At 45.6% G+C, this 26197-nt stretch overlaps 1 protein-coding gene across 1 annotated transcript; it reads right to left on the bottom strand.

Annotated features, from left to right (window-relative positions):
* Nucleotides 1–353: 353 nt before the first annotated feature.
* Nucleotides 354–26197, bottom strand: xylt2 (xylosyltransferase II). Its single transcript, XM_084072991.1, has 11 exons — nt 26020–26197; nt 18419–18974; nt 15831–16006; nt 13560–13762; nt 11338–11418; nt 10366–10582; nt 8213–8389; nt 6429–6685; nt 5560–5755; nt 4282–4615; nt 354–3366 (listed from the first exon to the last, which is right to left on the bottom strand). The coding sequence occupies exons 1-11, from the start codon at nt 26149–26151 to the stop codon at nt 3044–3046; spliced, it is 2652 nt and encodes an 883-aa protein (XP_083929117.1). The 5' UTR covers nt 26152–26197; the 3' UTR covers nt 354–3043.

Genomic DNA, 26197 nt, shown 5'->3' with positions numbered 1-26197 from the left:
AAGCCCTTGGAATGTAGAAAATAGCAGATCAACAAGCTCACACCATCTTTGACTCTCCTATATTTTGACAATTTGGCCAATGTTTTTTCTTCTTGAGGTTATTTAAAAAGGTCTTAAAAGCCCTTAAATTGTCACTTCAGTCATTTGGGGACCTCCCCAAAATCATGAGGGGACCCCCCACCACTGGCGTCGAACACCATTGAAAACACTTCATCACCCCGGTGATGTAGAGAGCCGCCTAATTCGTAGAGAGAATTTACATCAGGCCAGGATGCTCCGGGCTAATGTAATTCCTTTCAAAAGTGTCAACATGAGTGAAATAATAGCACAGGACAGCAGGGTCATTTAGGTCTTCCTTTCACTTTATTGAGCCATCATTCAAGATGTGTCCCGTCTTCCCCAGTGACACAGTGGGATAGGCTAAAAGCTGTCTACTACACAGATAACTTATAAGAGACAAGCGTGCCTGTCATTATAATGCTTCATTTATGCTTTGTCGTATGACATCGTGCGGCGAAAATGGCCGATCTACATCCTCGCGACGTGTACACAACGTGCAGTGAGCTTGACGATCGGCCATTTCACGGTGCACAGCGCCGTTGCACGACAAAGTATAAATCAGGCTTTAGCCTGTGATGACTCACTAACCGGGCTGTTGTTGTATCATCAGTGGTGTAAAGTAACTAAGTAGATTTACTCAAGTACAATTTTGAGGTATTTGTACTTCACTTGAGAATTTCCAATACTTTTATTTCACTACATCTCGGATCCAAATATTGTACATTTGAACACTTCAGTTACTAGTTACTTTGTAGATTTTGATTATTATTACAAAACATACATTTACCAATTCAGCCCTATATAGATTTTGGCCATTTGAAAATAGCCGATCTACAAGCTCACTTGTAGCTTGGCTATTTTCAAAAGATGTTTATATATTTGAAAACTTGAAATGGGACATTCTGCATAATGACTACTTTTACTTTTGGTACTTTAAGTACATTTTGATGCCAATACGTTAATCCTTTTACTCAAGTACATTTTGAATTCTGGACTTTTACTTGTAACGGAGTATTTCTATATTGCAGTATTGATACTTTTACTTGAGTAAAAACATGTTAGTACTTTTTCCACCACTGTGTATAATACAGCAAACCACCTCTCCAACCTCCTCTCAGGATAAGTCTCATTTCCAAACGAATGGATGGTGGCTGGCTGTCCAACACTAGAACACAACAGACAGTAATGGCTCCCAACCGTCAAACGGAGCGGTGAGGACGAATGGTCTGAATGGAGTCTTTCCTCTCAACGTGTATAGAAAAATAATCGATATTTCACTCTTTTTAAAACCCCACTGGTCTGCATTCTCGTTTCAGTGAAACCGGCAGAGCTTCGCTGAAAGAGAGTGTGTGCTGTGCAAGGTAAACAAGGTCACTTGAAAACTCATTGTGTCAAGACTATCAACAACATAGTAGAGGGGGAGGGGTAAAACTAGTTCTAAAACAATTATATTATAAACTAAGACACTCAGGACAAGGGGAGATAGGAGGGGCATAATCTGTCTAAAAAAAGGCATTAATTGCACATCTCTTGAAGCTATTATTCCATGGTAAACAATTGATCGTACAAACTAAATAAAGGCAGCATAGATTTTCTCCACTAGGCTGAGCAAACTATCACATTGTCCACTTTTGGGCTGGAGGACTTTTACGTTCAAATAAAAACATAAAAATGCTTGTGAAAGGCTATTTGCCATGTGGGTAAACGTACAGATACTATACCAATACTGCATTTTAAACTCATCGGGAGGTATGTAGTAATGTGAAATGCAACCAGGCCCGTTTTTAAAAAATAAAATAAAAAAATGTTTTCTTCATCTTTTGTCAGAGCTTTTTTTTCCTCTTTGTTATTTCAAACAGAGCCATCCCATTTGCAGCCTGTATGCTGCATCAGTTTAGGCACTTCCTCTGACAAGGCAAACAAACTCTTTGTTTGCAGTGATGGACATCAAACGCCTTGAATTATGTCACAGTCCATTCAAGACACTCGGACAAAAAAAAAAAAAAATCTAAAATCACATTCAAAAATATGTCACAGTAAACAGAGAACCATCAATGGAAGAAAAATAAAACGACAAAACCCTCTAAACTGACACATTTTTGCTTGACAAGACGGGACCAATTCCGTGCTATTCCTAAACCAGAGAGATTACACGTCCAGGTAATTTGCTGATGTGTCTGTGCAATAGTGAGTGCTGCCAATGTAAACCTTAAAGCAGCACTTTAGATACCTACTGTGGAGTGAAAGGGCGAGGATGTCGTCCGACGCGTTACCTGTGACTTTTCACCTTCTGCTCCTCTCCCTCACGTGGCTGCTGCTGACGTGGCCTCTGTGTTAACATCATAATCTTACAGTAAAGTGCACTTCATCTGTCTGCTCCCGGTCCCTACGCTCACCTAACAATGCTTCAAAATAAGCATGATAACATGGTTCAAAGGCCCCGCTCCCCTCCTCCGAACGTCAGAAAGAACACAGCAGTGAGTGTGACACTGAATTCTGACGACCCGCTTTCTGATTCACGTACGGGAGAGGAGGATTCAAACTGTGCGTGGAAAACGGAGTTCTAAACATGTGCGGAGAGCCCTCGTCAAAGTCCAAACCAGACAGTCCCCGACTTGAGGACTTGTGTGCCAGCAGGAAAACGGAATAATACACCAGACGGCCATGTTAACCCTTGAGTAACTTCTCCAGATAAGACGACGCAAAACGTCATGTCTTTGCTCTCGCAGTCGTTTATGTGCAAAATTTCCAGCAGGCGTGTCTTCCTCTCAGTCCATATTGCCACTTCACTGAGATCGTCTCGACTCTCCAGCGTTGGAAGACGCCTCGTTTGTTTCTGAAGTGTCGTCGGGTTCCGAGCCGACCTTTAGAGACCTCAGCATCCCGGCGTTCACAAAAGGTCCTCTTCCAGAGCTCTGACGCTCTGCCATTGTTCGCACGCGTTGTGTTAAAAGCCTATCGTCTCTCTCTCGCTCTCCGCTGGCTACCTGATGCGGCCATCACTTTTGACGGGCCCCAGTTCAGACTTGGGGTCCGGGGACAACGAGCTCCAGGAGGACTTGGTGCAGGGCCCCAGGGCCGGGCAGGAGGAGGTCTGCGTGGCGCACAGGTCCCCCGTCACCCAGAAGCCCCCCACGCTGCCGTCCACCCAGGCGTCCAGGGCCTTGCCCACCAGCTGGGCCCTGCGCTGGGCCTCCTGCAGGGCCGGCTCCTGGGGAGGCAGCTTCAGCATAGAGCTCAGCTGCTGGAAGCCCTGCTCCAGGTAGAGGTTGCCCGGGGGACCCGAGTGGAGCCAGCTGTCCTCTTCTGCAACAGACAAACACAAAATGAGGGTGAGGAACATCATAATACAAGGAGAACGGACATAACCATTTATAGCTTAAGCCATTAAGACCGGGAACGCATCCGTGTGTAATTTTAGCTTTCTTTGGCTATTCAAAAATAGCAGATCTAACAGCTCATAGCGCGGCACAGAGCATATATATTTATATATATTATTTGTTTTAGAGCAAACATTTTTAACTCAAATGTTTGCTTCTGGGGGGGCCCTGGAAGAACATATTTTAAGATGGAGGGCCAAATACATATAATTTTGGGGGTCCTTGACATGAAAAAGGTTTGAGAACCACTTATGTTATAGCAACATAGGTTTAAAAAAAAAAAACTGTTAGGATTTAGAAGACATTTGTAGAACCCGCAGAAGCAAAGATTTGCACAAATGTTCACGATTTCTTTTTGCAGATCTATGAGCTTATATCTGCTATTTTTGAATAGCTAAAGAAATCTAAAATGACAAAGATGCGTTCCCGGTCTTAAAGGGTTACAGGGCAAGACCACTTTGGTAGAGGTTGTGTAGTTAACAGGGCAGGAATTTCAGGGAGGCCATGAACAGCCTCGCAGCGTTGTGAGCTTGTAGATCGGCTATTTTCGGCCAAGAGGTTTGGTGTAGAGGGGGGAAAAGAGCAGACCAAGTATAGAGCCAAAGGTCAAATTGACTAAGTATTGACGATTTAAGTGGTTAAATGTCAGAAAGTATACAGTATATGAAGCTATCTATGAAATCTATGAAGAATTTTAATCTGCAAAACAAATGTAGTGGGGGTGCCTGCTTCATCTCCCTCTCAGCTAAGGGGTCCTTGGCCTGAAAACGTTGAAGACACCTGTCCCTAAAACTTTACTGGGAGGTTGTAAACCGAACTGCAAAAACAAACAAAAAATCACCTTTGCGTAGCGGCTCCTTTCCTTTGAAGGCCAAAGGCATAACGAGGAAGCGGACTTCGGCCACGCGCTCCCACTGCCTGAGCACCCGCACCGTCCAGGTGCCGGGCCGTAGGGGGCGCTGCAGCGGGGGCCGGTACTGGGTGTACTCGGCGTCCACGTCCACGCTGATGTCGTAGGAGGCCGCCACCACCTGGGCCGGGTCCACCCACACGATGGTGGCCGTGAGGTTGGGCCCGCGGGCCCACTTCTGCACGGCGACCGGCTCGTCGAGCGGACCGATCACCCCGCCGAAGTTGCGGAAGATTCTCTCCTTAGGATCCCAGTCTGTGCCAATCTGTCAGCGACACGGGTACAACATGAATGTCCACCACAACACATTATGACATATGGTTTGTATAGTACAGTGTTTCTCGGTCACAGAACGTTTAAACTTTTATGCAGTTTAAGTGTATAGGGTCCAAAGGATGGAGTGGAATAAACAATTTTCTCTCTCTTTAGGTGTGCTGTATTAACCCATTAAGACCTGAAGCCGATTCTACAAATGTCTTCTAAATCGCATCAACAGTATTCTGAAAAACGTATGTTTCCATATCTATATCAGTGGTTCTTTTTCATGTCAAGGACCCCCAAAAAGTAAGGTAAATGTATTTGGCTGCCGAACCCCATCTCAAAATATTTGGTTCCAGGGACCCCCAGAAGCAAAGATTTGAGTTACAAATGTTTGCTTTCAAAGATATATGTTCAAAGATTTGCACACATTTTCTCGATTTTTCAAAAATAGCAGATCTACAAGCTCGTAGCGCGGCACTCGGTGCCGCGCTATGAGCTTGTATATCTGCTATTTTTGAGTAGCCAAAGTGTAAAATAATGCTTTTTTTTAGCTCAAATCAAAAAGTGACACAGATGCGTCCCAGGTCTTAATGGGTTAAATGTATAGGGTCCAAAGGATGGAGTGGAATAAACAATTTTCTCTCTCTTTAGGTGTGCTGTATTAAAAAGTAAAATTTTGCCTAGATCAAGCCTGTTACCTTGAAACCGATATTAAAATATCAAGGTGGTAATCTTCAAACCAAGTTTCTTTCCCTTAGCAGTTTTCTCGGAGCACACTACATTTAATTGCATTTTTTTCAGCTGTGATAGCAACTTTGATGCTGAACTTAAGACAGCGTAGCCCGGAGCCTGGACCCAACGCAGCCTTTGATCGTGTCTAACAGAAGAAGCCGAGGTGGCATCATCTGCATCTTTTCGACCAGTAGAGATCAAAGCCATCTTTAATACCTCCAGGTTCTTGAGCCTCTCAAACTCCTTGAGGTTGTTCTCCAGCACCAGCGTGGCCTGAGGCACCGCCCACACCTCAACCGTCTCCCTGACCTTTGACTTCACGTTCTGGACTTCCTGTCGCAGCAGGTATCCCTGAAAGCGGTCGTCGTAGAAGTACACGTGCACCGCCACAGGGTGGCTCATCGGTTCGTACCTGCCGGGGGGAGGGATATTAGAAGATCAGTCATGTTTTTTTCTCCCTCTCAATTTTCTTTGTTTACCTTGAGCAGTGGTGTAAAGTAACTAAGTACGTTCACTCAAGTACTGTACTTAAGTACAATTTTGAGGTATTTTTACTTTACTGGAGTATTTCTAGTTTTCAGTACTTTTACTTCTACTCCACAACAATACATCTCAAGAGGCAAATATTGTACTTCTACTCCACTACAATTATTTGAAAACTTTAGTTATTAGTTACTTTGTAGATTTTGATTATTATTACAAAACATACATTAACCACTTCGGCCATAAACATTTCGGCCATTTGAAAATAGAAGATCTACAAGCTCGCGATGTGATGCATTGTGAGCTTGTAGAGCGGCTATTTTCAAAAGATTTTTAAACATTTTATACATTTGAAAACTTGAAATGGATAATGAGTACTTTCTACTTTTGGTACGTTAAGTACATTTTGATACCAATACTTTTACTCAAGTACATTTTTTATTCCAGACTTTTACTTGTAACATTTCTGCATTGCAGTATTGCTACTTTTACTTAAGCAAAAAGTATGAGTACTTTTCCCACCACTGACTATGAGTTCAACAACATTCACAATAGGTATGCAAAGATAACACAGAAGGTCAGCTGCGGTGCTGCAAACTGACCTGCAGGCCTCCATGTTGCTCTGCGTTTTCTCCAGACTCTTGAGTCCAAGGCGAAAGAATGAGGAGTAAGCGGTGAGGGCCACATCACTGAGCGACCCTAGCCCGTCTTCACGCTCAAACAGGGTCTCCCAGTAGGCCTTGATGGCTGCCGTGCCCGGGGCATAGTGGCCATACAGGTGGGTGTCCAGGATGTCGATGGCCTCCTGGTTCACCATGGACTCAAACTTACGGGCAAAGAATGTGGGCCGTGTCAGTTGCTGTAAAAGACATGACGGGCATTAAAGTCAGGTGCTAGACTACTTCAATATGATTAAATAAACAATGTTAACTCTTTGACTGCCAGAGTGTTTTCATAAAGTACTCCCCCAGTGCCATTGTTATTTTGTCATTTTAAATTTTCAAATAGTTTTTCTTTCTGCGGTTTAAACGCATACCACAGATCGGCCAGCAGAGAGCAGTACAGTGACCCCTCAATGACTCACTGACTCGTTCGACCCCCCCCCCCCCACACACAGGCGAAACACTGTATAAGTCATAAACCGGATGTGACGTTTTCGACAGTCTCTGATCGGGCTAAATTACGATGTGATACACGACTACGATGACTGATCGTCACCCAGACCAAAGAGAATAGAAGTGGACCTGTCCGTTAGTTTTTTATATCGTGTGAAAAAAACGTGTTTTTCCCTATTCTGGCCGAAAATGACCGGGGAAAAAGAATTAGAAACGGAAACGGAATCTGCGTCATGAAACCGGAAACCCAGTGAGTCTGAAGGAATCAGGAAGCGAAAGTGATGATGAAAAATAAACAGAATAGCGTGATCACAGTCAAAAGTAAAAACTCGGGATTTCTCGTTCTGGCAGGGAGGGTATTCAAGAAAAAACTCGGGATAACTCGGGGCTTGGCACTGAGAGAGTTAAAAACGAATTAAAAGAAGTTTAAATGAAATAAGTTATTTTCACAGCATGGCTCTGCAGGAGTCTAGCCCTCTGTAAGAGGATGGGTCTGTGAGTGTGTTTGGGTGTCCAGAGCTAATCTCGCAAAATGCTGGACTGACCATGCGGCGGCAGATTTCTTGTGCACACTGCCACTAGCCAAATAAAGGAAATAAATGTGCAACCAGTTGCAAGTAAATCAGGTACTTTGTTCAACTGTGTTGTTGTTCAAGTCAATCAGTTACTTTACAGAAATGTGCCGAAATTTAGATTGTTCTGAATAAAATACAGTTGATGATAGGAGAAAATATGATTTTGAGTATCAAGCTGCTTCTTTCGGGGGATCATTTATTTTTGCCGGTTTCTCTCACAGCCAGCTTAACCCATTGAGACCTGAAGCCGATTCTACATGTCTCCTAAATCTCAACAGTTTTCTGAAAAACGTATGTTTCTATATCAGTGGTGCTCAATCTTTTTCATGTCAAGGACCCACAAAATTATATGTATTTGACCGCGGACCCCCATCAAAATATTTTGTTCCAGGGAGCCCCAGAAGCAAAGAATAGAGTTAAAAATGTTCACTTTAAAAATATAAATATTCAAAGATTTGCACACATTTTCACGATTTTTCAAAAATAGCAGATATACAAGCTCATAGCGCGGCACTCGGTGCCGCGCTATGAGCTTGTAGATCTGCTATTTTTGAATAGCCCAAAGTGCAAAATAATGCTTTTTAGCTCAAATCTAAAAATGAGACAGTTCCAGGTCTTAATGGGTTAAGTGAAAGAAAAGCAGCTATTCATAGTAACTGTGGTTCCACAGCAGCACCCCATCTGGCTGAGACTGACCTGGATCCGGATGAGGTCTTGCGGTTTGAAGTCGTTGGGAGAGCAGCCGCACCAGTCCACGATGTGCTTGTACTGGCACTTACAGCCCAGCTTGCGGTTCCAGTTGGTGACGCGCAGATTGTTGTCCACCAGCGTGTCACACATGTGGCTGTTTCCCAGCACCGTGTGGAAGAACGACTGCGAGAGAGGAAGAACAACACTTCTGTAACGTTGTGCAATGAGACAAAGACTAGGTGAGCAGAGATTTCACTCTAAACCTCAACCTTTGAATTTGTCATCAATGTCTTTCCTGATGTTCAAAACATAGCAACAGACCCTTCTGTTACTTGATGTTACTTGATGTAATGATGTTTACTTGGGCTGCTCCACGAGACCGTCACATAATATGCAATGCTAAAATTGTAAAATGTTTTACAACCCTTTTGGTGAGATGACTTAGGCGGCTTAAATGGAAGGACAAGTCCCTTAACCCATTGAGACCTGAAGCCGATTCTACATGTCTCCTAAATCTCAACAGTATTCTGAAAAACGTCTGTTTCTATATCAGTGGTGCCCAATCTTTTTCATGTCAAGGAACCCCAAAATGATGTTTCTGGCCGCAGACCCCATCAAAATATTTTGTTCCAGGGACCCCCCAGAAGCAAAGATTTGAGTTAAAAATGTTTGCTTTAAAAACATATATAGTCAAAGATTTGCACACATTTTCACGATTTTTCAAAAATAGCAGATCTACAAGCTCGTAGCGAGGCACTCGGTGCCGCGCTATGAGCTTGTAGATCTGCTATTTTTGAATAGCCCAAAGTGTAAAATAATGCTTTTTAGCTCAAATCTAAAAATGACACAGTTCCAGGTCTTAATGGGTTAATCTTCACTTTATGGATTAAAGATAGTATGCATCATCTGACAATAGCAATAATCCTCTATTCTACAAGCTGGGGTGGTGCCCTCAAATTGTACAATATCTGGCAGCCTTTTCTTATGTAAATAACATGGAGCAGCACTTTCTTGTCAGTGCTGTGGTCATGTTGCAGTAGGGGTGGGGTTAAGTGGAGCGGGGAGGGGTTGTAGGGTGGCGGAGGGCGACGAGACTTGACTGGAAAAATGTAAGTAAATGTTTTTGTAATATTTTACTACTAAAAAAAACAAAAACATTCTCAATAGTCAGAGGCGTGCTGGAAGAAGAACGTTGACCACATAATTGCAACGTTCCTGGTTCGATTTCAGCAGGAGACCTGTGTTGCATCTCTTTCCTCCTGTCCGTTCTCAGGTTCCCTAATAGCAGGCCTGTCTAAACAAAGCAAAACCTGCATATCAAATATTTCCAACACGCCGACTCCGACGATGGCCCGCCGCAACGGCAAACAAATCGTTCGGTCCCCGTTCTAAATGCTAAACCACTCATCCAGGTAAGCAAACAGGCAAACGCAACGCGACTCCCCCCTTCAGTCTGACAGTCTGGTGCTCTACCTGAATGTAGAGCCCGGCTGATAAATCAATGACTTGACATTTCTGACAACATCGGTATCAGCAATCATGCAGCCTATGTGTCCCGTCTTTCTCCCCAGGGGGGGGGGAAAGACCCTATATGACAGACTTGTTTATTGAGCTGTCCGTCTCAGCTTAACCCATTGAGACCTGAAGCCGATTCTACATGTCTCTATATCAGTGGTGCTCAATCTTTTTCATGTCAAGGACCCCCAAAATTACATGTATTTGGCCGAGGACCCCCATCAAAATATCTTGTTCCAGGGACCCCCCAGAAGCAAAGATTTTAGTTAAAAATGTTCGCTTTAAAAATATATATATTCAAATATTTTCACACATTTTCACGATTTTTCAAAAATAGCAGATCTACAAGCCCGTAGCGCGGCACTCGGTGCCGCGCTATGAGCTTGTATATCTGCTATTTTTTAATAGCCCAAAGTGTAAAATAATGCTTTTTAGCTCAAATCTAAAAATGACACAGTTCCAGGTCTCAATGGGTTAAGAAGGTGTAGGTGTGTGTGTGTGTGTGTGTGTGTGTGTGTGTGTGTGTGTGTGTGTGTGTGTGTGTGTGTGTGTGTGTGTGTGTGTGTGTGTGTGTGTGTGTGTGTGTGTGTGTGTGTGTGTGTGTGTGTGCGCGTCAGTCACTCTGAGGGGAGGTGTGAACTTACCTCGGCAGGGAGCAGTGCGTAGGTGTAGAACTGCTTGAGGCCGGACACCAGCTTGTCCTGGGAGGTGACCACGTACTCCACAAAGCGGTGGGTGAGCGAGAACCAGTCGGAGCCGCCCGACACCTCCAGGCCGTCCGGGATGCTGCGCTCGCCCAGTCGCCACATGTGGTTGTCGCACTCGTGGAAGAGGCGGTCCAATCCCTGCTTCTTTATGAACCTGGAACACAGCGAGGGACCTCTTCAAAACACGGCACTATGGGGGCTGCAAGTAACGATTATTGTACGACAAAACCATTCGTTCTTTAGATCGTTTGATCTCTGTGATTCATTTAGACCAGTGGTTTTCAACCAGTGGTCCGGGGACCACCAGTGGTCCTTGGGGGGCTACCAGGGGGTCCCCAGCTAAATGAGTTAACATAGCCTCAGAAATATTTTAACCACTTAGCTTTGGCTATTCAAAAATAGCAGATATACAAGCTCATAGCGCGGCACCGAGTGCCGCGCTATGAGCTTGTAGATCTGCTATTTTTGAGAAATCTTGACAATGTGTGCATATCTTTGAATATAATAATTTTTCAAAGAGAACATTTTTAACTCAAATCTTTGCTTCTGGGGGTCCCTGGCACAAAACATTTTCAGATGGTGGTCCGCGGCCAAATGTACATCAATTTAGGGGTCCCTGGCATGAAAAAGGTTGAAAACCACTGATTTAGACCATAACATTATGGTTACAATAAGGTAATGAAGTACATAATGATGGTAAAGCTCGTCACGAGCTATCTGAGCCCAAACAGATGTAGTATGATCAAGTAGGGCGTTAATTTATGGGGGGGAAAAAAAACAAAAAGTTGTGTTTTTCAGAAACTGTTAGGATTTAGAAGACATTTGTAGAATGGACCTCAGGTCTTACTGGGTTAAGGTGGACAATAATGTGAATCAGAGATGTGTGTGTGCTACAGTGACGGCTCTCACCTGGCGTTCTCTCTACCGTGGGACTTGAGGAAGTTCCGGTCTCTGTGCTGTGACAGGAAAGCCACAAGTTCATCGTTAGTCCTGTGGGAAGTTGACAAGATAAAGAAGAGAAGGGAACAGAAATGATGAGAAAAAAAACGAAACAAAAAAACAAACGAGTATTCGGACAGAAATAAAATGCTTTCTGAAATATGGGGGACAACTGTGTGTGTATGGGGGGGATGGGAGGGATAATTTGAATACCATCATCTAAAAAAAAAGTGATGCCAAATTTGTTTTGCCAACTTAGTTATAGGGAGTCTTATATGCTTGATTTTCTCCGGCTGCATAAAAAGGGAGTGAGAGATGACTTTGTAGAATTAGTGAGGTAGAGGCTTGACGGAGTGCAAGAGGCTCTATGCACAGCAGCCATATTGGGAATGAATTGGGCCTCTTCCTTACTTCCTTCACAGGTGTTACCAATAATACTAATTAAGGCTTTGTTCCATTTAGTGTGTCATAGTGGTTGTCTTATTTTCAAGGACCCCCATAACTCTGAGAGTGTACAAATGGAACCAAATGGACCGTTACGGGTCCATTTGGTTCCATTTGTACACTCTCAGAGTTACACACCCACCATAAGGGGCCATTTGGGAACCAAAATGGAGTGTTTCTAGTGAGCCAACATGCACAATATCAGCACCCTGACCAGAATGGAACAGAGCCTTCATTAGTATCATTGGTAACACCTGTGAAGGAAGCAAGAAGAGGGCCAATTTCTTTCCAATATGGCTGCTGTGCATAGTCCTCACACTTATTCTCCTCGGGGACTATTCAGGAGGATTGGCCGCTGCCTTGATAGGGGGGCTCACAGTGCCCTCAGACATGCAGCCAGGCCTGATCAACAAGAAAGGCAGCGATTTACTGCCGCCTCTGTACATCAACAGCCAAAACAGTCGATTAATGCGGCTACCAGCGGGGCCTTTCCATTCGGCATGCATTTGGGCCGTCGTTTATCTCGTAGCTCGCCGAGTCAAAGTCACTGTAGGTCAACGGAGTAAAGGAGTCAAATCCCCGACCAAGCAGTACTGGAAATCTAAGCCACTGATGATAAAGGGGTTAGGCCAGCGCTAATCATCATAATCTCAAACCGTGCGTCTGGTAGTGTATCCGGGATACACAGGCCTGAGTAGCGTGACAGGGAGATGTTTAACGCGTGAACGCGCACACGTGCAGACCAGTCAAGTTGCCATGTGTGCTTATTATAAGCGACTTTGGGCTTGTTTTTCTGTAAAGTTGCTTGTAAATATTGGTGGTTGCCGGTTGCGTTTTTTTGGGCTTGTTTCTAAAGTGTAGTTGCTTATTTGGGCTTGCTTCCTTAAATTGTTAAACCAGTGGTTCTCAAACATTTTCATGGCAAAGACCCCTAGATTAATATGCATTTGTCCGCAGAATCCCCCCCCCCCCCCCATCTGAAAATATTGTGTGCCAGGGACCCCCCCCATAGAAGATTTGTATTGTTGAAATGTTTAAAGAATATTCCAAATTTACCTATTTTGAAAGTAGCCGATCTACAAGCTCTGAGCTTGTAGATCGGCTATTTTCAAATAGCCGTAGCTTAGTTGCTTCTTTTGGGCTTGTTTTCATAGGCCTGGTTGCTTACTTCTCTCACAGAATCTGGCAACACTGGTGCACACAGAAATAACTCGCATATATTTTGGCTAGACTGGAATGAACCTACAAACCAACTGTAAATATAATATGGCTGCTGGAAGCTGATCAATATAATCAATCATTTGTAAAAAAAACAACAACACAGCTACAAAAATAGCTCACTACGCATCGCATCGAGAGCTTGTGGAGCTGCTGTTTGCTATGTTTGTGTGACACCCTTGTAGGGCAAAGTATAAAAGTGGTTAATCAGAGTAATCAATTTGTCAATTATACAAAATCAATTAGAATTTTCTCACGCCTTAACAAAAGAAAACTCTTTTCGATTAATAGATAAAGTAATCTACAGAATCATTTCGAAGAATATAATAGCTAGTTGCAGCTCTAAAATATAAAAGGTTAAAGGCAGTATTAAAAAACCCTCAGAACTGTTTGGCAGCAGTGCAGACCTAACTCAGAGTGACCACTACAGAAGTTCAATTATGAAGCTCACATCTCACCTCAGAAACCTCTTTCTGTTCATTCGCACAGAGCAATGACTCCTGTTAGCATTGGTGTGTGTGTTAACCAACCTGGTGGGGAAGTCTGTGGCACTCAGGTTGATGAAAAAGTCCCACTTCCACTCCAGCATGGAGAGCAGGTCCTGCATGCTGCGCAGGTAGGCCTTCAGCAGGCTGGCACCTCCCCAGATGGTTACCATGCGCCAGGGCGTGGCGCGCACGTTGGGGTACTCCTGGGCAATCTGCAGGACCTCCCGGTGCAAGTAGTTGGATCGCTGGCGGAGAGTTCACAACAAAGAGGGTCACGCGGTTAACCCATTAAGACCTGGAACTGTGTCATTTTTAGATTTGAGCTAAAAGCATTATTTTACACTTTGGCTATTCAAAAATAGCAGATATACAAGCTCATAGCGCGGCACCGAGTGCCGCGCTATGAGCTTGTAGATCTGCTATTTTTGAAAAATCGTGAAAATGTGTGCAAATCTTTGAATACTTATATTTTTAAAGCAAACATTTTTAACTCAAATCTTTGCTTCTGGGGGGCCCTGGGTCCGCGGCCAAATACATATAGGTTTGGGGGTCCTTGACATGAAAAAGTTTGAGCACCACTGATATAGAAACATACGTTTTTCAGAATACTGCTGAGATTTAGGAGACATGTAGAATCGGCTTCAGGTCTCAATGGGTTAAACGAGTGGAAAATGACACCGCATCGTTCATCACAAAGGATAATCTAGCTTTGGCTGGGTGACAGAGTCCGCATTAGCCTGATCGGTTGCCGCCACCCTGCTGGGGCAGCCGAGGAGAACTGGCGTGTGTTGACATCAGGGCTGGAAATGTGGGTCAGTGAAACGGGAGACAATTCAATGTATTTGTCTTGCAAGAGCAAACGTACATTTCCCACTTTGAGGACGACAATAGGGATTCTGACAGCAGGACACGAATAAGGACCACCAAGAACCGAGCTTAGAGGTTACTCTGGAGAAAAGCTGTCAGACAGGGATTAAACACCGGGGAGCAAATGAGAAAAGTTGAAAAAATACCAAATAAAAGAATGAAGGTCAAAGAGCTGTGCAGCCAGCAGGGCTTAAGCCCCGGCTGTCCTGAACTCACAGCCCTCTCAGTGGCCTGCTCAGCAGAAAACAGACAGCAGGAGAACAGGGGTGGTTTGTGGAGAGAGGTGGTGGAGGAGGAGGAGGTGGTGGACTAATTCCAGCAGTACAACTTGACCCGTTTCTTCCTCCTCCTTTTTTTTCCACGGCTCCAACTCTCAAATCGGCCCCTTCCCTCCGAGACGGATGAGGCGGGCTTGACTCTGCGGTCTCCGTGGTGACTGCCCCGTCTCACGCCTCATTCATCACTGCTATGCACTAGTCTCTCTGCGAGTCCCGGCGCGACTGTACCGAGACAGCCCCCCGCGGCTTGAGGGAGCGACCTATCCAGCTGGTGTACACAGGTGTACAGACTCAGAGAGCACACTATCTGCCGCCTCGTCAGCGCTGGAACGCCCCCTGGGATCCGACGCTTCAACGTTGGCATTGTATCATTTTACTCGGCCGTCATGTTCCACACCACGGGGCACTTTCCTCCACTACACTAGGAATAATTAACACGAGACCCTCTGGGTACGTTTGACCTCTCTGACGCGAGAACAACCAGCCCGTAAACGCATTAGTGGTCGGGGCGCACACTACGCGGAGGCATCATCTCGCTGGCATAAAAGGTTGGCTTATGCCATGGCAGCGATGACTAATCATTTTGATTAACCCATTAAGACCTGGGACGCATCTGTGTCACTTTTTGATTTGAGCTAAAAAAAAAGCATTATTTTACACTTTAGCTATTCAAAAATAGCAGATATACAAGCTCATAGTGCGGCACCGAGTGCCGCGCTACGAGCTTGTAGATCTGCTATTTTTGAAAAATTGAGAAAATGTGTGCAAATGAATATATTTATATTCTTTTAAAGCGAACATTTTTAACTCAAATTTTTGCTTCTGGGGGTCCCTGGAACAACATATTTTGAGATGGGGGTCCGCGGCCAAATACATATCATCCTGGGGGTCCTTGACATGAAAAAGTTTGAGAAGCACTGATATAGAAACATACGTTTTTCAGAATACCGTAGAAGACATTTGTAGAATCGGCTTCAGGTCTTAATGGGTTAAGGTGTGTTTACACCGTACTGATGCTCTTTCTGTGTGTGTGTGTGTGTGTGTGTGTGTGTGTGCAGTCGTAGTACACGGTAAAATCCTCAGTGTTCATTCATCAATGTATAGTTTATCCATTTACAAATGTGTAGTACAGTATAGCAGTAGTAGTCCAATCCACACTAGAGCTCACCTTGTCTACGTGTATGTAGTAGTAGTGATCGCGGTGATATATGGCTTTGATGAGACGCTTGAGCTGGCGGATGGCGCGGCCGTGGACCATGAGGACAAAGGCCACCCGCACAGGGTTCTCCACCTTGGACAGGCTGTTGGCCAGCTCATCGCCTGCCTGAACTGGACTGGACACTCCTAGAGGACCAAAGGACATGCATGTTAGAGACATGATGCTCCAGCCTAATGCTAAACATTCACATTAGTGGTGACAAAAGCTACAAGACGGGAAAGCGTGGCCAGCGACATTCGCTGCAGAGTTGCCGTTCAAATGTTGCTCAAGCCACACTGCATAAAGAGAGAAGGTTAACTGGCACAGGGAGCTGGTAAGAGCAAGAACAAGTTCTTCTTCCAGGGCAGGAATTGCAGTGAGAAAGATAAATAAAAGGGTGAAACAAAAACATATGATTGATTGCTGTTTCAACTGCATCACACCAACTGCATCACTGGAGCACTAAAAAGTTGAGACCAACATAAAGGGCCATTGACACTGAGCACTATAACCATATCGTTCACCATTGTATTTGTTATAGTTGTGGTGTGGCCATCCACTTGACTTAACGACGATTCATTTTTAAAAGTATTTTTAGCGGTGCCAACCGCTCTAAGCTTGACTTTGTCCGTATATCCGTCCGTCCGTCCGTGTGTCCGGATGAGCACGGCAAAGAAGCAAACAGCTATAACTTCAGTTTGCTGCATGCCACCAAGTCCAAATTTGGTATGTGGACTTAGACCACCAATAGGGACGAGCATGAATTGATGACGTTATCAAAGAGGGGTCCAGGGACCCCCAGCGCCCGTATGAGCACGGGATGAGCACGGGATTTTAAACAGCTATAACTCCAGTTTGCAGCATGCCACCAAGTCCACATTTGGTATGTGGACTTAGAGCACCAATAGGCACGAGCATGAATTGATGAAGTTATCAAAGAGGGGTCCAGGGACCCCCAGTGCCCGTATGAGCACGGGATGAGCACGGGATTTTAAACAGCTATAACTCCAGTTTGCAGAATGCCACCAAGTCCACATTTGGTATGTGGACTTAGACCACCAATAGGGACCAGCATGAATTGCTGAAGCCCCGCCCCCTCTGTCTTCCCATTGGCTGGCCTTCAAACAGCCATAACTGAAGTTCGCAGCATGCTATGGAGTACAAATTTTGTACATGGACTAAAGGCAGCAATAGGGACTAACTGTCATTACTTAAGCCCCGCCCCCTCTGTCTGCCCATTGGCTGGGCTTTAAACAGCCATCATTCCAGTTTGCAGCATGCTACCAAGTACAAATTTAGTACGTGGACTCAGACCACCAATAGGGACGAACTGAAATGAGTTAAGGGCCGCCCCAAAGGCACCGCTTCCTTCACACAGGGTGTGATTTTTTTTAAAAGTTATAGTAAGTGCTCGGTGTGAACGGCCCTTGACTTGATATGCAGCGCATCATGCTGTGTCGTCAGTTTGTAGTTTCATGTCTGGCTACGTTTGAAAATGACTTGTAGACCGATGCGGTGTCGTCGTTAGTGTGAACGCAGCACCTAATGGTTGGGGATGGGTTATATGCAGAGGACAAATTCCAGGCATGTGCAAACATGTACATCACAAATAAAGAAAACAATAACTGAAAGAGATAACAAAATGACAAAGCAGGGAAGAGATGCTAAAAGCCAAACATCTTATCCACTAGCCTAAAGGGGAATGCCTCTTGGCCAGGGAAGATGTTAGACTTTTGGTCTTCGGGCAGAGGCTCTCTGACACTGAAACAGAGACACTGAAACAAGACAAATGAGGACGATCTTCGCAGCTACAGCAAACAAACCATAACACACCATCAACACCTGCCGAAATCAACGACTGACAGAGATGAATGGGTGTGTGTTTGTAAGAGTCCGGACTGTGTTTGGGCAGAGGGGTAGAACATTCAGACACGGAACAGTGACGGAGCATCGCATCATGTAATATTCATGCAAATGTGGTCGCGACGAGGCAGTGTTTTTTTCCCTTTTCCATTAAAAATGTATCAATGAGAGAAAATTGTGCTAATAAATCTTTAACCCATTAAGACCTGGAACTGTGTCATTTTTAGATTTGAGCTAAAAAAGCATTATTTTACACTTTGGGCTATTCAAAAATAGCAGATATACAAGCTCATAGCGCGGCACCGAGTGCCGCGCTATGAGCTTGTAGATCTGCTATTTTTGAAAAATCGTGAAAATGTGTGCAAATCTTTGAATATATATATTTTTAAAGCGAACATTTTTAACTCAAATCTTTGCTTCTGGGGGTCCCTGGAACAAAATATTTTGATGGGGATCCGCGGCCAAATACATATCATTTTGGGGGTCCTTGACATGAAAAGGATTGAGCACCTCTGATATAGAAACATAGGTTTTTCAGAAAACTGTTGAGATTTAGGAGACATGTAGAATCGGCTTCAGGTCTCAATGGGTTAAAAACCTGCAGTGCGTGTGAGAGATGAGAGCGTGCGAGTGAGAGAGAGAGAGCGAAAGAGAGAGAGAGAGACACACACACACAGAGAGGCATGTGAACGCACCGAGATGAGGGCAGAACTGAGGGAGTGCCTGTGGCATCAGCTGTCCGGCCTGGTGCCGACACACGAGGTTGGCGATCTCCTGCCGGCACTGCGGCGTGGTGGCGCGGTGCAAGGCGGAGAGCGCGTCCTTGCCCACGATGTCACACTTGGGCACAAAGTCACCGCCGGGGGCGGCCTGGGGCACCCCGTCCACGCTGCCCGGCTCGCCCGGTATGACTGGTGGTATGACGCCGCCGCCTCCTCCTCCTCCTCCTCTGGCCTCACTGAAGTTGCGGCTGCTGGAGGGGTCATGGGGCAGAACGCCGTCCACTCCGGCCCCCGTCATGATGCCTTGCTCCTGGGCGGCTCCCTTCGGCCCGCCGGGGGGGGGCTTCCGGCGCCGGTTGGTGGCGCCCCGGGCCGCCGCGGCGCCGCCGCCGCCCGTCTGCAGCCGGCTGCTCCATCGGCCGCCGCTCCTCCCCGACAGGGCGTCGTTCTGCCGGTCCCACGGCACCGCGTCCCGCTGCTTGGGGTCCTGGCTGTTGTGGTCGGGCAGCTTAGACCGCCTCGTCTTCCTCTGAGGAGACGGAGGAGAGAGGGAGAGAGGGAGAGAGAGAGAGAGAGTGAGGGGAGAGATGGGGGGAGAAAGAGAGAAGCAACAGAGGAGGAGTAGACAGAAGAGACGTGATTAGAATCCATTCCACACCCCCAGATGTCTTGCCAGTCATAACAGCAGAACATTGGGGGGCGACTGCTGCTGTTAAGGAGGAGGGGATGATTCAACCTCTAACATGACAAGAGAAAGAAGAAACCCGCTAAGACAACACAGCACAGGAGCTCCAGAGACGAGGACGTGTTTACTCCAGTTTGGTTTTGAGTTTACCCCCCCCCCCACCCCCCACCCCATGCTGCTATGATCTGGGTTATTTTTAGCAAAAGCTCTGCCTTTTGTGGAAGTTAATCTGAGAGAGACAGTCCGGGTTAAGGCGGCACGCGTACAAAGACAGTCAGTGTGGGGACCTTAACGAAACCTCTGTGGCAAAGCTTGTGTGCAAAAGTGGACACGTGCACGTAGTGTTGGGCAATTAACCAAAAATATATTAAAAAACGATTATTTAGAATTACTGACGTAACCTTTCTCATGTAGGTTAATCGATTAACTGAGAAGCAGGTTTCTTTCTTCTTATATATCAATCCATTTTAAGATTTTTTATAATTGACTAAATCGAGTAGTCCGATTAACCACTTAACCCTGTATTATACTTTGTTGTACAATGGTGGTGTACAGAAAGTAAAAATAGCCGTTCAACAAGCTCACAGCGCGTCGTCGACGTGTTGTGAGCATGTAGATCTGCTATAATTGTTCATTAATCGTAATCAAGGCAAAAGTTTGAAATAATCTTGACCCCCCCAGCCCTACATGCACGTGCTCCACATTTGGCACATGTAGGCCTACGCACACCTCCTAAATCATGGAGGAGGAGAGCTCAGGAGACCATACTGAGGGTGTCCACAATGGGGCCAACCTGAGATCACTATGCCTGAGCTAGCGAGCATGTTTCTGTGACACGTGACGGCGGGGACCGTTGCGGAGTAATCAGAAGAGGCCTTTTCAAATGGACAATGGAGGGCGCCACTGGAGGGATGCCATCCTCCGCACCGCTGGCCAACAACCTTGTCGGAGTAGGGCCAAATAGACCTATCAGCAGCCACCCTGCCAGTTCCAGTGGTGATCTGCCCCCCCCCCCACCCACCCCCCAACCCCGTCACTTCAATAGGCTCTATGCACAGCAGCCATATTGGGAATGAATTGGGCCCCTTCCTTACTTCCTTCGCAGGTGTTACCAATGATAGTAATTAAGGCTCTGTTCCATTTAGTGTGGCATAGTGGTTGTCTTATTTTCAAGGACCCCCATAACTCTAAGAGTGTACAAATGGAACCAAATGGACCCTTACGGGTCCATTTGGTTCCATTTGTACACTCTCAGAGTTACACACCCACCATAAGGGGCCATTTGAGAACCAAAATGGAGTGTTTCTAGTGAGCCAACATGCACAATATCAGCACCCTGACCAGAATGGAACAGAGCCTTCATTAGTATCATCGGTAACACCTGTGAAGGAAGTAAGAAGAGGCCCAATTTCTCTCCAAAATGGCTGCTGTGCATAGAGCCTATTACTCAACCAACACCCCCCCCCCACGTCACATCAGACCCTGGCAGCCTGAGGATGAGGATTGGATACAGAAAGCCGCCGCTGTCAATAACCACCTAAGGCGTGTTTATGTACTTCGGCTATTTGAAAACAGACAGAATTTGCCATTTTCTAATTATGTAAAAAATCTTGGAAGATTTGGAAAACTCCTTGGGGAGCACCAAAGTAGGTATTGGACTAGAAAAAGGCAACTCTGATGAAGGTGTGTGTGCTGTGTGTGTGTGTGTGTGCCTCTCTCTCTTTCTCATCTTGGGGAGTTTCACATCGTGCTCAGTGTTACAGCCTGCCATTTGACACTAAAATTAAACTGGACAGCCTAATATAATATAGCCCTGTCACGTATTGCTGATCCAGCAGCTAAGACCTTCAATAGAGCAGATCGTGGCTAGAGACACTACAGAGTCGTCATGATGAAGATGACATCTACGCCTTGAAAGCGACAACAACAACAAAACAGACAGAGCACCAAGAAAGACTTAACTGACTTCATGGCCCTCAAAACACCTTCCTAACAGGTGTAGACATGATCCTCTTATAATCTGCTTTGAAGTGATAATAAACTAAATCCCAGAAGTATGACGAACTTGAGAGGTTTTGTTGGCGGAATTCCTCACGTTGACAGTAAATCCAAAAAGAGCACGGGATTTAGAACCGTATCTGTAACAACAGGCACATTTCACAGAGGAAAACAACACTACAACGCAGCTCCAGTGGCCTGTGTTCATCTGGAAGAACTGTGTTAAAACATCCATTACATGAAATATAAGATGTCTATCTTCCCAGCAATACAAAATAAAAACACATAAATCCTCAGTGTTAATTTAACTCAAAATGGACCCGTAAGGGTCGATTTTGTACCTCTCCGGGTTTGAAACTGCTTTGGTGCTGCTGGCATTACCACCATCATCTTGAGTTATTGATCTGTGGCCACTGGACTATGCTACTTCCAACATCATACTTCACCGTCCCCAATATACAACACAATTTAATCTCAAAGCAACAGTGTAGCGAGAGATCAATAAGACAATACAGTTCTCTCTGGGGGAATCGGTCATGTTCATCTTCCTGCACTGGGGATTGGAGGCAGAAGAGAAACAACATAAACAAGCACAAATGTGAAAGATTGAGTCGAGAATGTTATGGCAAAGCTATTCTTGCCCGGGGTTTCATTGGCATGCTGCTCTTATAGGTCGTTCTTTAAACACATCCTCTGCTGCTGACATGCAGCATTTTCTTGTGTATAATAGGAATAAACGGTGCAAATCACAGCTCGCCGTATGGTCGGCCTCAGTGGAATACAAAAACAGGCCTCCGAAAATTGATAGGCGTCGCAAAAGCAGGGCTTGAGCTATTTTGGCTTCTTCTGGATGAGCAATATCACATCCCTGCCACGCTGGTTTATTGGATTTTGCGCGAAAGGCGCCTCAACAATTTGCACTTGGAGGGGGGGGGCAAGAATAACAGTGAGTGGGCCACGGGCTTCCTGCCTGTGTCAGACGACGACATGGCAGAAAGCAGGCTCTCTTGCCACAAGCCGCAGGGACAGTGGGAACAAAACGGGGGCTGCGGCCAGGCCAGCGGGCGCGGGGTAGGACGTCACAGGGCAGATAAACGAGCGCCAGCGAGGCAGCAGCCAACCAATACAGCGCAGTCAGCTACTGACAGCCCATCACACTCCAAAAGCCATTACAGCGAGAGGCACTGTACAGCCCAGCAACATACCACGCATCGCACTGCCTGCTGCCTCGCTTCTCCCGAGAGTCGAGTTAACGGGCAAGTGAACATATCAGAGGACAGAGAGCTTAAGTTTGACAGCTGCGCGAGAGTGAGAGCTCGCCTTTAAAGACTATTGTCCTCTCATGTTTGATAAAGAGGCTTCTATGAGTGTGTGTTCTTGCACAGAAAACAGCTGCGTGGAGCAAAGGCCTAATGTTTTAAATGTTCTTATCACCCATTTTCACAGCTTTTAATTAGCCCCATCGCGTCAAAAATGTATCGATTCAAAAGCGAGCCACGAAGCCTCTTTACTTTCCAATTAGAGCTGAGCAAAGCCATATCAGCGCCGGAATCTGCTGGAACGAAAGAGAAAGAGAGAGCCAGAGAGAATACGCACAGAGTGAGTCGAACAGAGCGCAAGCCGTTGCTTGCTCCTTCTGTGCGGCAGGCAGCCTTAATAAAAACACATGTGGCCATGTTCACACGTCCACAGCCAGCTGCTGATTAGAACACAGCTGACATGAGACACTGCTGAGCTGTGAGGAATCACTCTGTCTCTCTCTGCCTTGCTATGCCTCCCTGACTGAACAACTCTCACAGACTGTCTGCCGCTCTCTGTTCCGAGCTCTGATGAACAGTGTTCCAGTGAACGACAGTCACGCCATTCCATAAGATTGCACCCGATGAGGGAGGAAGCATGCGTTACTTGGGACACACAGTTGAGTGAGTGGGGTCAGAAAAAAATGGACGCCGCTTCCTTCCCTCAGGGGGAATCGTATGTCACGCTTCACGTTTCCTGTTTACACTGGCGTCTGTCCAGGGGAAATGGATTAATTGCGTCTTAGACAATGTTATTTTTATCCACAGAAAGGGCAGAGGGCCAGAGAAATGCAGAGAATGGAGCTTAGCAGGCTGTTGTGTACGGGCCACTGTCTGAGCTGGTCCACACTCAGTGGGACGTTTTCTCTGTGGAAATGCCAGGCACCAAGACCAAGTACAGAATACAAATCCCTGATTTTCCACTTTTTCAAATATCTCCTCCGACTGAAAGCCTTCATAACACCCACCGCTGCCTGCCTCTCCCTTCAGGCAAAGATCTGTGGTGTTATAACCCACCAGTCTGGAGGGAAGGTTCTGCACGCTCTGCACATGTCACATCATGATGTGAAAAAGAGGGCAGAGGGTTCCTACCAAACTCACATTTCAGCTCACATTCCTGTGTCTTCCACTGTATCCATGTGCCTCAAAACATAATGGCGAAAAATGTAAAGCCCTCTGGGAGCCATATCTGTTAACAGCTCACAATTACCTTATTTAGAGAAGAACTGGGAGGGTCTGAGGCACAACCCCAAGGCACTGTTCCAGGTGTGCATGTGAGCTACAGAGGGAAGGTTCCCACACAGAGAGGTGCTGCCCAATGTTACCATGACCGGTTCAAAGACTTTCTTTGAGGTGGCCTCAGTCAGATAAACCACTCTTTATTCTCTTTAGTTAAGAACTATATCTAGGATTTACATTGTCTGTCTGTCTGTCTGTCTGTCTGTCTGTCTGTCTGCGCATTTGGAACCCTGAGGTTCTCTGGACCACACTTGGAGAACTACTGGTCTAGAAGAGGAACACAGAGTTTACCCAAAACCTTGGCAAAAACGGAAACAAAGAAATAACTCAAGTTCCGGTGTGGGTGATCCGGGCTCAGTGGATGTATGCAGGGTTGCATTGCTCATGGGACGGCCTTGCACGCCGTGCAGGAACCTATTTGACCAGGAGCACGCGCAGGCACACGCATAGATTTAAAACTACTTTAAATTCACACCTCGACAAAGTTTACAAAGGCTCCCGACTCACACCAGGTGGATTAACATAGGAATGAGCCTAGACGCATATCAATTGTCCATTTGTGTGACCTGTAGTGTAGGTGTTAAGCGACGTGCGCGTCAGGTCATTAAAATAGAGTGCAACCACGTTCCAATTCAGCATTGCAACACTGGATGTATGTAACGCCACATACTTTGTTTGTAACTGAGTTATGGGGGTCCTTGAAATTAAAAGGTTTGGCAACTAGTGTGCTTATCTCTCGGTGGGGATCATAGAGACAAAAACAAGACGAACAGTGCAGAGATTACAGAAATATTCAATCTGGAATGCATTTCTATAGAAAGACAAAAACGCAATATGCTAGATTATGCAGAATAGCTGTTAAGATTTGCATAGACCAGATTCAGATATCCTATTTCCCTGTCAGTCGGAATTAATCAGAGCATACAGTTAAGTTCCCTTTGATGGAAGTGACATGGCATTAGACAGCTGACACCACCACACAGTAGAAGCAATCCTCCTCCTGTCTACGTCTCAATCCTAAATTATGCTCCGTCGTACCACGGTGTCCGTCGCCGACAAACTAGTGATGTGCATTGTGCAAGCTTGTAAATCATCAGTTCTTGTCGCTAAGCGACGCCGTGGCGTGATGGAGTGATACTAACGAAGCTTCACATCGCCGTTACTACACCAGCTAGCCTTTCACAATTATTACATAATTAATGTAATCTAAAGTATACAATTACAATAAGTTAATAAAATAAATACAATAAGTATACAATTATTAAATATGTCAGTAATGTCTTTGTATATTTCAGTTATTTGTCATATCTGCCCTGTAGATTGTTTTATTACAAAGCCTAAAAGGCAAACAGAAACACATTTCTGATACATATGTTCCAATGCCCAAAAACAAGGTAATCGCAATTATTTGTATGACAATTAATCGTCAACTTAAATGTGTAATCGTGACAGCCCTAGCCACTGACAGACCAAACGAAACGCACCTAAAGGCGGCCAAGTCAAACACGATCCGCCGCTGGTAACATATATCTTTGACACTTAAAATCGATAAAACGGTGACAGCAACTTTTAAGATATCATCATGTAAAGTGAATAATACTGTGTGTGTGCCAGTCAGTCACCAGACAACGTTTTATCGGCGAGGAAACGGAGAAAAGGCGTGAACAGTGACGGCATGAATCTTCTTGTTTTAGTTTAAACAAACACAGTGAGGAGTTCCTCGGCGATGCTAATGTTAGCACATTTGGCTATGAACCAGTGTTGCCAGATATTGTGGGAGAAATAAGCAACCAGGTCTGGGAAAACAAGCCCAAAAGGAGCCACATGAGCACTTCAAAAACCTATGCATCGGCTACTTGAAAATAGACGATATACAAGCTCACAACGCGTCGCGAAGCGTTGTGAGCTTGTAGATCGGCTACTTCAAAAAACTCTTGAAATAAAATGTTGAATATTTGGATGTTTTTTTTTATAAAATATTCTAACAACACTGATGCTCCCTGGGCAAAACATTCATGAAAATATGAGCCACTGGTTTAAAATAATTGTAAATAACTGTGAAACAAGCCTAAATAAGCAACTAAGCCAACTAACCAAAATGTACAATCAACTTTACAGAAAAAGAAGCCCGAAGTCGCTTATAATAAGCGGACTTGGCAACCCCACCGTGAACCGTACTACGCCGTGATATAACACAGTTAGCCGCTAACGTTGCTAACAGCGCTAGAATTAAAGAACCGAAGCTTGAGTCTCCCTGCCGGGCTGCCAGCCACCACCGTCCACCACGCCGGGGGAATCAAACACACAACACCCCCCCGGCCCGGACCCCCCCGGACCACCACCACACCGCTCACCTCGGCCTCGCCCTCCTCCAGGCTCCTCAGACTCCACACCACCAGACCCTGGACCAGGAGGATGGTCAACGCGGCGGCTATCGCCAGTTTGTACCGACGGAGGAGCTTCTGCACCCGAGCGCTGGCCACCATCTTTCCTCCTCCTTTCCAGAGGCGCGTGCACGCGGCGAGAGAGGAT

This window comes from Gymnoscopelus microlampas, assembly GCF_963454915.1.
Source record: "Gymnoscopelus microlampas genome assembly, chromosome: 11".
Taxonomy (NCBI): Eukaryota; Metazoa; Chordata; class Actinopteri; order Myctophiformes; family Myctophidae; genus Gymnoscopelus; species Gymnoscopelus microlampas.
The sequence above is the reverse complement of the archived record's forward strand: the minus strand, read 5'-3'. Positions and strand labels throughout refer to the sequence as shown.